Source organism: Castanea sativa, chromosome 5, assembly GCF_040712315.1.
Source record: "Castanea sativa cultivar Marrone di Chiusa Pesio chromosome 5, ASM4071231v1".
NCBI lineage: Eukaryota > Viridiplantae > Streptophyta > Magnoliopsida > Fagales > Fagaceae > Castanea > Castanea sativa.
Genome location: NC_134017.1, coordinates 77,460,910 through 77,474,584, shown reverse-complemented (window position 1 = coordinate 77,474,584; position 13,675 = coordinate 77,460,910). Strand labels below are relative to the sequence as shown.

Here is a 13,675-nt window from a genome sequence, read left to right as displayed (position 1 = left end):
ACAATTTCCAAATAAAGGGTTTTTATGATCCTGTTTGTGGTTGGATTCAAGCCCTAACCTAAAAGTTGCTTTCAAGAAAACAAGATCTTTGAATTATTTCTCACATAACTTTTGTTTTTTTAAAAGGGTATTACCAATGTTTCACTAGCTTAAATTACTCATATGGTTAAACATCACTATATAAGCATTAGAGCATCTGATCAAATGCTTATATAAGCACTAGATCAAATAATCTAATTTAATTGGTATATTATTTCTCACTCTTTCAAAATTATTGCTATTTTATTTAACATAATATTTTTAATGCTTTCCAATGAGGTTACTAGGGAAATCTTTTCTCTCTTTACTGCTTTCAATAATCCTTACTGTTCTTATCCAGTTTTTTCTTAGGTTTTTTCCTCTCTTGTTTTAACTTTTAAGTGAGGAGCAATCAAAATCATAACGGTGAATCATTCAAGACCTGTTTGGTAAGAGTATTGTAGTTTTGGTTTTCAAAATAATGTGAAAATTGTGATTTAAAAAGTGTACTAAAACGCATATTGTAGTTTTGTGTTTGTTAACATATTTTTGTAACATTCTTTTAAAATTGAAAACACAAAATTGAGTGTTTGGTATGAGTATTTTTTATATAGAAAAAGTGTGTAATGCACGGACATGAATAGTGTAAAATAATTTATTTTATTGAAAAGAAACTCCACCTTGAATACCAACTGCCATTATAACTTTCTTTTTGTTCTCTCCTTCCTACTTCCTTTTATCCCATCTCGTCGTTGTGTTCTTTCTTCATTGCCAATATATATATATACATATATATATATATACATATATATATATATATATATATATATATACATATATATATATACGGCAAGACTTAGGTACAATATTTAAGTGCTGTTTCTTAGGTACCTCCCGTAAGATTCTATCATGTGGATCATATATATATATATAAGGCAAGAGGTACAGTACTTAAGTGCTGTTTCTTATGTTCCCCTTTTAAAATTCTGTCATGTGGATTTTTTCTTATGAAATGAAAGTGTATTTTTTAGTTAAGTAGTCACATGGCTGAATCTTAAGAGGTAAATTTAAGGAACAGTAACTAAGGTACAATATTTAAGTGTTGTTTCTTAGGTACCTCCCGTAAGATTCTATCATGTGGATCATATATATAAGGCAAGAGGTACAGTACTTAAGTGCTGTTTCTTATGTTCCCCTCTTAGAATTCTGTCATGTGGATTTTTTTTTATGAAATGAAAGTGTATTTTTTAGTTAAGTAGTCACATGACTGAATCTTAAGAGGTAAATTTAAGGAATAGTAACTAAGGTACTGTAACTAAGTTTATATATATATATATATATATATATATATATATATATATATAAATTATTATTCCTATACTGGCCAACTGTAATTTAACTTAGGATACAATCTGGCATGATCTACTTATTGATGTGGTGTGATATAATTGTTACTGTGGGGGAGAGGGTGCCCAAAGAGAAGGAACCATCAATAGGATCTACTTGAGGTATAATCAGGCCAAACTGTTCATCAGATTAGGCCCAACCCACTCTAGACAACCTAAGTACTTGGTGGACTAGGAAAGCTGGGGGTTACGGCTCGCCCTAGGAGTTTGAGGAACAAATGCTCCTCGGGAGACAAGAGGAAGGCCACAAAAGATGAGTTTGAAAGGCCGAGGAGGACCATGATGACGCACAGACAAAAGAGAAAGGAAACTTCCAAATAAAGAATCCATCATCTCTGCATTAAATACCCTACAACAACTCACTTTGTCGCATTAATGGTAGAATGACCCATGAACAGTGTCTTCATAGCATGTAAACTACTCTACCACCACCAGCAAGGCAATGATAGGATGAGTATCCAAAGAGAGATCAACAGCCCTCCATGTGAAAGGCAAAAATGTAATTCAAACAACTATAAATAGGAAGGAAGATCATCATTGAAGGGGGATCGAGAAAAGTTCAGAGATAGAAATAGAGAAATAGAGAAAGAAAAAGACCAGTGTAATACCAAGAATTGTATTTTCTCAAGAAAAATTGTTCCTCGGCCAGCATGAGGAAAGAGTTAAATAAGAATCTCTCTTTTCCTCTTATATTTCTATTGAGTATTGTCATTCTTGCTAGTACTATCTTCTTTAACTATCAAGCCGTAGTCCTTAGGAATCAAAGTGTTGGCCTTAACTACTTATCTCTACAAATTAGTTGAATTGGGCTCCTATCCTAGCACACTCTTAGCAGGTTGGGCTTGTAACTTAAGTATTGAACACACCTCCTTATGGGTTCTCTAAATACATGTTTTAAGCTACCTATCTTGATTTTTGCTCTAGAATACAAGTTGTAGTAACCCTAGGATTTAATATATGTAGATATATAAAACCCAAAGAACGTAAAAGCCTATTTCAACTCTAATATATAACCTTAAGGCATAGCATAATCACAAAGAAAAGGTCCCAGAGGCAATGAAAACATAGCCGCATTCTTTGACTTCTAGCATAATCTCAAGGAAAGTTCCAGAAGAAATGTTTTGCCGAAATCTTTGACTTCTTCTATATCCATTAGAATATAAATCCAACGGAAGACTTAAACCAACGGAAGACTTCAATCCAACGGAAGAAGAATGGCCGCATTGTTTGACTTCAATCTAGGATTATATATATATATATATATATATATATATATATATATATATATATATATATATATTATATGTACAATCCGACGGAAGACTTAAACCAAAATATTGATTCGTGAAATCCCATGGCTCAATCTAGAATTATTTATATATCCTAATGAACAATCTAACATCTAATGTGGATACCCAGCGGCAAATCTAAACGTTAGAATATAAATTTTAGGATCAAAATCAAATTTCTAAATAACCTTATAAACTTTTAATTTTTTGTTCCTAATTGTGAGAAAACTTACTTTGTACAATTTGATTGTCTCTTCAATTGTGAGGGGGTTTGGATACAACTGTTGTGTTTCCACGTTTTGCGTTTTACGTTTTGGTTTTTTTTTTTTTTTTGATTCTGCTGCAGAGGGGACATGTGCGCAGTGCGCGCACTGTGCGCGTACTGTGCGCGCACTGTTCATGTACTTTTTTATCAATTTTTTTATTAAAAATGGGTCCCGCATCACTATTCACACATTTAAAAATTATTTTGCTACAGTGTTTTCAGTTTTCAGTTTTCAGCAATAAGTTCTATCCAAACGGACCCTGTATGTGCTCTAACTCCAAAGAAAACACCTCTTAGCCTCGTAGATAAAACCCTGACTATCTCTTCATTTACCCTGTAGTTTGTATTATAAGAAGTGGGCTTAGTGGGTAGTGGGCTGCAGTAATAATTAAAAGAAAACCTATAGCCCATCAATTATATTTCAAAGAAAACTCTTAAATAAAATTATGTGGGGTATTACACTCTTCCCCTCTTAAAAATAAGTTTAGTCCCCTAAACTTTGAAAATCTTTTAACTTCTAAGAACCTAAAGAACAAAACTTGTGCATATTATGCATAATTACTTACCGCACTCGAATCACTCTGAAAGTCCAGCCAAAATAATCTCCAAAGAGCCTCAAGACACTCTTAAATAGGACCTATAATCAATCATGAAAATATACTCAATATTCTCTACAACCATAAAGCTTATAGAACTATACAACTAACTCACTATGATTATACTTTTTTGAACTTATTAATAACACCAAAGTAAGGAATCTTTGCCCAAAATGCTTTCTTGAATTTATCAAACCTTAGAGGCAATAACCAATATATTGTAAACTCAGGATTTGATATATGCCCCTACAAAAATAAACCCTTATACATTATTTAAGCTTTAAAATCTTGATTTTTGCTCTAGAATACAAGTTGTAGTAACCCTAGGATTTAATATATGTAGATATATAAAACCCAAAGAACGTAAAAGCCTATTTCAACTCTAATATATAACCTTAAGGCATAGCATAATCACAAAGAAAGGGTCCCAGAGGCAATGAAAACATAGCCGCATTCTTTGACTTCTAGCATAATCTCAAGGAAAGGTCCAGAAGCAATGTTTTGCTGAAATCTTTGACTTCTTCTATATCCATTAGAATATAAATCCAATGGAAGACTTAAACCAACAGAAGACTTCAATCCAACGGAAGAAGAGTGGCCGCATTGTTTGACTTCAATCTAGGATTATATATATATATATATATATATATATATATATATATATATATATATATATATATATTATATGTACACTCCGACGGAAGACTTAAACCAACATATTGATTCGTGAAATCCCATGGCTCAATAATCTAGAATTATTTATATATCCTAATGAAAAATCTAACATCTAATGTGGATACCAGCGGCAAATCTAAACGTTAGAATATAAATTTTAGGATAAAAATCAAATTTCTAAATAACCTTATAAACTTTTAATTTTTTGTTCCTAATTGTGAGAAATCTTACCTTGTACAATTTGATTGTCTCTTCAATTGTATGTGCTCTAACTGCAAGGAAAACGCCTCTTAGCCTCTTAGATAAAACCCTGACTATCTCTTCCTCTACCCTGTAGTTTGTATTATAAGAAGTGGGCTTAGTGAGTAGTGGGCTGCAGTAATAATTAAAACAAAACCTATAGCCCATCAATTATATTTCAAAGAAAACTCTTAAATAAAATTATGTGGGGTATTACAACACTTCTCTCAAACCCACCCTCTACAATACTCGATCCACCCAAGACCGATCTCATCGCCGCCGCTGAAGAACGTCGCCTCCGCTGGAGACTGATCTTGTTAACCCGATCTCCATCTCATTCCCGATCTATCTCTCTTTCCCTCAATCTCTCACTCTTTCTTCCTCCTTCAATCTCTCTTCGCTTGGAAATTCTTTTGCCTCAATCTTTAATCTAAAAAAAAGTAATTTTTTTGGTTTGTTTTTAATTAAAACTAAAATTGAGGAATTAAATTTTTTTTGAATTTTCTGATCTGGCCTTTTTTTTTAATGTTTTATTAATTTAAATATGATGTGGCATTAAAAAAAATGCCAAATAATTATTTTTAATAATATTTTATTGCCACGTCAGCGCCACGTCAGCAAAAAAGGAACTCCGTCTGCCACGTAGGACGTTTTCGTCAGTGGGTTGATGGCAGAGACCATTTTAAAAACGATTTTCTTTTTTTAGGGACTACATTTGTAATGAAATCAATTTTGGGACCAAAATAGGAATTGACCCAAAATGTAGGGACTAAAAGTGCATTTTTACCTAAATTATAATAACTCATCTAAAATTTTATTGATACATTCTGCATGACATATAAAATATAATAAATCATTCTTAATTTGATAAAGATATATAATATATAAAATAATTTAGTGTTTGATTGGTTACTTGATTATATTCTTTTTATGCATAGAATGATTTTTTGTATAAATATTTTGAATCGTTAACCTATTAGTAATTTTCTAATCTTAATCATATTATGCTTAATAGATTGTTGCTAATTGAATAGTTACAATGAGTAATGAAAGATTTAAATACTAGATATTTTTATTAGAAACACAAAAAGATATCAACCAGTAGAGTTATAAAGTTTTCAACTATTATACCAAAATAAGAAATTATAATAATAACGTAAATTTCTCATAAAATTTGAAACCCTGAACACTCTCAAAACATGTTTTCTATCAATTCTTCATACAGCTTTAGTCCACAATCCACATATGTGTTCTACCATAGGCGGGGATAGTAGCACGCACACAAACAAATAAAGTATACCTCCCAACTCTGCCAAGTATGCTTTTGAATAGTTTATTTACTTGTAATATAAACTACAACTTTAAACAATAGATTCTAAAAAAAAAATTAAATTAAACAATAAATTATCTTATTCAAAATAAGCCAGTTTAATTATTAATATGTCACTTTAAAGTAGAGGTGTTCGCAGTATGGTACGGTGTGATTTTGGGTCATTTTTAGCACCGCACTTTGCGATGCGGTTTAGCAAAAAAACATAACTGTTCTGCATCTTATTTTTACGATCATATGTGCGGTGCGGTGTATAAGATGCAGTTTGAACAGTTTGGAGCCATTATATTTTTCAAATTTGGGCTTTTCCTGCCCAGCCCAAAATTGATTTTTCCCATTGTTTTGAGCAAAGTTTTAAACTATTAAGTTAGTTTTTCTTTATGTTTGATTGACTTTCCCAATCAAAACTTGCTAGAGTTATTAAACTTTTTTTTTAAAACTAGGGTTATTAAACTATTAATAATATATTTAATATTAAATAAAATAAATATATTAATATATATTTGTGCGCTTTGTGCTGTTTTTTTTATTATAAAGCTGCAAATTGTACAGTACCATGTGGTGTGGTGCACTATTACTTGCGGTGTGGTGAAGTCATGTCATTTTGCAGGTAATTTTGGTACGATTTTTGTGGTTTGTGCGGTTTGGTGAACACTCCTACTTTAATATATATAAATTGACCGCAAATAAGTTGGTCACAGTTTCTTGCTAATGGTTTATTTGTTGAGACTAGTTAAAGTAATCTATAAAATTACATCATGCTTCATGCACTCTCACACCACCCTAACTCTTCTTCTTGCACCTATAAATTCACTCTTGGTCCCATTTCCCTTGTAAACATATCAAGCATATTTTCATTTACACGCACACACACACTCTCTCTCTCTCTCTCTCTCTCTCACAAACACACACACACACAATAGCACACATTATCATGGATATGCACACAGAGATAAGAGACTTCACGATGACTGTGACCAAGAAAGAGGTGGTGGTGGCAGCACAATTTCCAAATCAAGAGTATTGGTTACACCTATCTAATCTAGACATGTTTCTTTTGCCTCCATTGGATTTTAGTCTCTACTTTTGTTATACGAAGCCAACCTGTGGAGACAACTGGACATTTGTGTCAAAGGTTGAAGTTCTAAAGAAGGCCTTGGCAAAAGCTTTGGTTCCATACTACGCTCTTGCTGGTGAGATAGTTCCAAACTCTGTGGGTGAACCTGAGATTCTTTGCAGCAACCGTGGGGTAGACTTCATTGAAGGATTTGCAGATATAGAACTTCAAAACCTTAACTTGTATAGAGCTGATGAGACCATTGGCTGCAAACTTGTTCCCAAGAAGAAGAATGGCATGCTGGCTGTTCAGGTTTGTAGAAGAACACTGGCCTTGGAGATTTGAGGCTATCCTAGAATACATTAATTATTTGATCTTTTCTAATCATATGGTAGTAGTTTTTTCTACTGTAACTAATGTTTGTGCTTGCAGGATGCAGGAAACTAAAAATTAAAGCAACTTTGTTTTGAATCAATTTTTAGAAAAATTATTTAAAAATATATATAGCAACTTTGTTTTGAAACAATTTTTGTTTTGGTTAAGTTTTATACATGCGCACGCGCGCGCGCGCGTGCACACACACACACACACACACACACACACACACATATATATATATATATATATATATATATATATATATATATATATATATATATATATTACAAACGAAAGTATCTAAACTTATTTGAGTATATAACTATTTCCTTGGGTGGAAGTCTCCCCTTTCCTCCTGCGTTTCACACACACTAAGTTATTATAAAGAAAAATCTTTTGAAGACAACCCCAAAATGTTAGTAAAATATTTTGGAACTAGGATTTCATGAATATCATCATAACACCTTGAGAACCACTTACCGTTGATAGATCAAATGATATTAATATAAAACTTAGAGGAACTCAAAAAGTATTTTAGATTATAAAAAATGCATAGTAGTTTTTTTTTTTTTTTTTTGTTAAATCCAAATTACACCACTTAAGTTGGATAAATTGTCATTTTTGTCCTAAATATTTTTTTTTTTTTTTAATTTTAGTTCCTAAACTTTAATAGATATGTCAAGTCTATCATCTTATACATTTATGTCCATAAAATTATTATTAAGTTCAATAAAATGACGTCGTATTACAAATGTAAAAACTGACAGTTTTTTTTTTTTTGGTAAACTGACAGTTTTAAATGACAAAGAAAAAACATTAAGGATGAAAAGTCACAACTAAAGGGGTATACTGTTGATTGTAGGGTTTTCCCCTTATTTTTTTTGGTTAATCTTTTGCTAAACTAATCCCATGAAACCTACTTGTAGGCTACTGGGTTCAAATGTGGTGGACTTATGGTGGCATGCACTTTTGGCCATCAAATAATGGACGGATACTCGGCCAGCATGTTTCTTACCTCATGGGCTGAGATTTCTCAATCTAAACCTTTCTCTTCACTACCAACATTCCGCTGATCATTGCTCAATCCTCGAATCCCCGGTTCCTTTGATTCTTCACTTGAAAACTTGTACATCCCCATCGCTTCGTTCCACCCAATCAAAGAGCCAAACCTGGGCCGCAATAACTTTGTTAGCCGCGGGTACATTGTCAAAGCCAACATTATCAACCAACTCCAATCACTAGCCAGCACCAATGAATGCAAAAGGACTAAAGTTGAGTGTTTCAGTGCACTCTTATGGAAAATTATTGCCAAACATGGTACGGCTAACAAAAATATATCCAAACTGGGCCTTCTTGTCGATGGAAGGACAAGAATTGGCCGTGGAGACGAAGAGAACACAAAGATATTGGCTTCTTACTTTGGAAACTTGTGGTCCCTTCCCTATGGAAGCAAGACCGTAGATGATCTTATTGACAAACCATTGAGTTGGGTAGCAAATGAAGTTCATGGAATTGGGGAAAGTGCAAAGACGTCTGAGCATTTCTTGGGTTTGTTTGATTGGGCGGCGGCTCATCGTTCAGTTCCCAGTTTGCCAAAGATATATGCCTATGGGAGCAGAGAAGGTCCAGCTCTTGTGGTTTCATCTCTTTTGAGGCTTCCATTAGCAAAGGTGCAGTTTGGATGGGGAAGACCAACATGTGTGTCAGCCTATTTCCCATGGGGTGGAGATGCTGGGTATGTGTTGCTAGCGCAAAGCCCTTCTGGAAATGGTGATTGGGTCGTGTACATGAACATCTTGAAAAAGGAATTGGAATTGATCGAACGTGAAGCTGGTCATATGCTTAGGCCTTTGACTTTGAGATACTTCAATGAATTTGAACAAGAACCTCTCGTTAGATCAAAAATGTGACTGCTTGATCATGTTCACTAGTTATCTTATATTATATTTTGCAAACGTGCCATGTACTGATTTAGAATAAGTTTATGCATTTATATGTATCATGTTCACTAGTTATCTTATATTATATTATATATATATATATATATATATATATATTTTTTATATATCAAGTTCCCACTTCTTTTTAATAGCAAGGATAACCTCAAGTATAGCCCATGAGAAATTTGATAAGTGGGCTACTTTTGGTTGGTTACATTTGTTAGAGGCTCTTTTGGTTAGCTCCATTCACCTATCAATTATTTTAATTTAGCCTCTCGGTTGCCCCATTCAAAATCCGACCACAAAACCGCAACTCATTTAATCCTATACTCAATGAGCTATGTCCAATTACTCAACATAGTGGTTGGCACTGATAGCAAGTGTTAAACCCATGGGTAAAACTCACCCTTGAAAACCAACCTGCAAAAGGAAGGGTATCCAATAGCTTATTAACACAAGATTATTCTTATACTTAATCTTTAAGTTAGTTATGTGCATTACATATGATGAGATAAATATCATAAAAATACATAACGAAAATAAATTAAAAATATTTGTGCTTTTTTTCAATTTTGAAATATAATAATAATTTTTTTTTAAAATTTTATTAAAAGTTTTTCTTCTTTATTATTTTTAATCATTTATTTTAGTGGTTTGAATCTCTAAAAGAAATTAATAAAGTTTTTTTTTTTCAAACAAACTTTGATATAACATTTTAAAGACTAAAATTGCTCATGAATTTATATTTAGGGACTAAGAGCACTACGATCAGGTATGTCAAATGCCAAATATTTGGCATTTGACACACTAAACACCACTATTCAAGCCTCATGAGGTGTTCTAAATGTGCCAAAATTTTACAATATGCTACAGTACCATCATAAGTTTGGCACAGTACGGAGAAATTTAGCAAATCTTTTTATTATTATTTTTATTCCTCTTTCTCTCTCATCCCATATAAAATATCTCTTTCATCTTCTCCTTCAACTACTCATTCACCGCCTCCATCTCCACTCTCTCACACTCTTTTCTTCTCCCCTCTTCCCTTTTGCTCTACCACTGATTTCCTCTCTACCATCTCATGAGCCACCACCGATTTCCTCTCTACCATCTCACAAACTCCATCTGATATATAAATCTCCTTCATCGGTTTTTTTCACCTTTTGTTCGCACTCTCCTCTCTGTTCTATCTCATACGCCAAGTCGGGTTTGTATTGGGTTTGTATAGAGTTTCGTCTAGCATCTCAGCTTATTGGGTTTGTATTTCGGAGTCGTCGATTTGCTGTTTAATCTCGATATCGCCGATTTTACCATTTCTCTGAAGGTTTCATTGATTCGTTCTACGTCTACTGAGTACAGGTAAGTTCTCCGTCTTCTCTGTGATTCTCTCGGTATTTCAGTGTCTACTTCTTCTCTATGATTCTCATCGATTAGTTCATATTAGGGATGGCAATTTAGATCCGGCCCGCGGATACCCGGCCCGGCCCGACCCTAATGGGCCGGATTTTACCCGGCCCGATAAAGAATAGGGTCGGGTATGGGTTTTTTAAAAAAACCCGAAGCGGGTTCGGGTCGGGTCCGGGTTTTATAAAAAAAATCCGAAACCCGACCCGGATAAAAACTCGGTTATGGAGGATAAGACATTTTGTAAGAATTTCTTAGTCTTTTTCATTTGTTAGTTGGAGGATAAGACATTTTGTAATTTCCTAGACTTGTGGGATTTATTTTGTAGCTTTTTAAGTGATTTGTTGATTTAAAATCTTAGTTGTGATTTGTTGATTTATGATTAACTTATAATTTGGTTTGATTTGGTTGCCCTATAATGTGGCCTAAATGCCAAATTTTGGCATTTGGGCCATGTTAAATGGCTTGAATAGGCTTGAATTTAGGGAAAAAATTTAATGGGCTTCAAAAAAAAAAAATTTTTTGTTAGGCTAGATTTGGGCCCAAGAAGATAAACGGGGCCCGCGGGGCCCGGCGGGGCGGGTATGGGCCCCAGAAAAAAACCCGATTAATAATCGGGCTGGGTCCGGGTTCCGGGTCTTGGCCCGCGGGTCGGGTCCGGGTATGCAAAAACCCGGCCCGAACCCGACCCGTTGCCATTCCTAGTTCATATGTGCTGTGTGCTGTGTGATGTTTTTTTTTTTTTTCAATTCTTTGGCATTGCCGAATGATTACTTGGATGCAAACTATGAGACACTACGGATTCTAAATTCGAATTCTAGCATTTAGGCTATGATACACTATGAATAATCTATGAGACACTACGAAATTCTAATAGTCCATGCTTTGTGTGTGTGTGTGTGTGTGTGTGTCAAAGGTGAACCTATCAGTCCATGCCCCCTTTTTGTGCATTTAGATATGCATTTGATTTTTTTATTTTTGGTGGGCTCTCTTTGGACTACCTAAATTATTTTTATCTACATATTTATTTAGAGCATGGACTCAAGACATTATTCATCGTTCACTGATGTCTTACGGGGGAATATTAATTTTGAAGACGAAATTTTCAGTGTATCTGAAAATAGTCCCGCGTTAGTTGAAGATTCTCCACTAAATGATGAAGTTGCCACTTCTAAGAAAAAACCAACACGTGGTACCAAATTTAGTCCTGAGAAAGACAAGCTGCTTGTAGCAGCATGACTCAATACCAATGTTGATCTTGTATATGGTAATGAGCAACATAGAACAACATTTTATGATAAAGTTGCAAAATACTTCAAGGACTACAAGACTGATTCTACACGTAGTCAAACATCCCTAACAAGTCGATGGGGAACGATTAATAGGGAAACTGTTAAATTTTGTGGGTCCTTAGCTAAAATTGAAGCAAAGAATGAAAGTGGAAACACTGCTGAAATGAAGGTATAAATTTTGCAACGGTCTTTAATGTTTTTTAGATTTACAACACAAATGAATTGTTTGAAGAAACTAATTATGTTATATTTATTTATTTTTTTTAGATTGGGAAAGCAAGGGAATTGTTTAAAGAAATTTACGGTTACTTTTTTCAATATGAACATTGTTGGCTATTGTTGAAGGATTTTCCCAAGTGGGCATCTACTATGCCTAGGGAAGATTCAAGAAAAGAAATGTCTCAAACTCTAGATTCAATAGATCAAGGAGGGGGGGTTTGATGACACTATGGATTTTGAGAGGCAAATAGGTCGAAAAGCTGAAAAGGCTAATCGCAAGAGAAAAGATGATTGGAAAGATGTTGCAACGGAATATTTGAAAAAGAAAATGAAAATTCTTGAAGAAAATTCTGCACAAGAAAAAGAGAGAGTACGTATCAAAGCGGAAAAGGTTCACTTGCAAGAGATGAAAGAGAATGAAAGAATTATGATGCTAGACACAAGTGGCATGAACGAAGACCAAATAACTTTTTATGATGGACTCCAAAAGGAAATCCTTGCAAAACAAAGATCAAGTCGTTCGTTGGGTTGAAATGATGTTGGTGATGTCTTGTCTCAATTAGGCCTTATTTTGGTAGTAACTTATTTTAGGCCTTGATATGTATTTTGTGGCATTTTTTGGGTGTAGTTGATTTTAGGCCTTCATATGTATTTTGTGATCTTAGCAAAAAGTCTTGACTCTTTGATTATGTGATTTCGTTGTAGATTCTATTAGGCCACTGCCATCTAAGTAATCCTAACATTTTAGCTTATATAAAATGTCGTGTATTTTCTATGTTTGATTTTATATTACTATAGAATTTGTGTTGCCTCTAATTGTGTATTTTCTAGTAATAAATCTTAAATTATCATTAATAAAGATTCTGAGTACTTGTAATAACATAAAACTTAATTGATGCACTATAAGTAGAATTCACTTCGACATTGTTTGTTTGTTTATTATCTTCAAAGCTTTCATTGGCAGGCCTTATCCATATTATTATTGGCTGCTGCAATGATATTAGGAACCTAATGCGTTGTTGTGCTAAGGTTGTTTCTACTATGAGACATTAGCTTAGCTTATTGGCATGCTTAATGTTGGTGTTGTGCTATTGATGCACTATAAGTCGAGGCCAGTATATTTTCTATTCTTTACATAATGATCAATCCTTCTTTTAAAGTTATTGATTTCATTTCATATTATGTTTCTTGCATCTATATTGATAATTGCTTTCCAATGATTTCTTCTAGTTTATCTCCATGGGTTGTTCTTTTTTTCGTGAATTGCTTGATGATGACTCAGATGAAGATAAGATAATTATAAAACTTCTAATGGGTTCGACATCACAACGTAAGCGTCGCCAGTATATCGATCGTAATCATTTGACAGGCCATAAAAGGCTTTATGATGACTACTTTGCCGAAGAACTTGTATATCCTCCCAAACTATTTCGAAGGAGATTTCAAATGAGACGCTCTCTTTTTCTCCGAATCCTATCTAAGGTAAAAGCTTATGAACCTTACTTTATCCAAAAAAGAAATAATGCCAAAAAGCTTGGTCTATCTTCCCTTCAAAAGATGACCGCT

General features: G+C 33.7%; 2 protein-coding genes across 2 annotated transcripts; both read left to right on the top strand.

Moving 5' to 3' along the window:
• Positions 1 to 6,685: 6,685 nt before the first annotated feature.
• On the top strand, positions 6,686 to 9,292 carry LOC142636480 (coniferyl alcohol acyltransferase-like). The gene is made up of 2 exons (XM_075810718.1): positions 6,686 to 7,188; positions 8,181 to 9,292. The coding sequence occupies exons 1-2, from the start codon at positions 6,754 to 6,756 to the stop codon at positions 8,325 to 8,327; spliced, it is 582 nt and encodes a 193-aa protein (XP_075666833.1). The 5' UTR covers positions 6,686 to 6,753; the 3' UTR covers positions 8,328 to 9,292.
• LOC142635852 (coniferyl alcohol acyltransferase-like) lies at positions 8,506 to 9,164 on the top strand. Its single transcript, XM_075809918.1, has 2 exons — positions 8,506 to 8,525; positions 8,621 to 9,164. The coding sequence occupies exons 1-2, from the start codon at positions 8,506 to 8,508 to the stop codon at positions 9,162 to 9,164; spliced, it is 564 nt and encodes a 187-aa protein (XP_075666033.1).
• Positions 9,293 to 13,675: the final 4,383 nt, after the last annotated feature.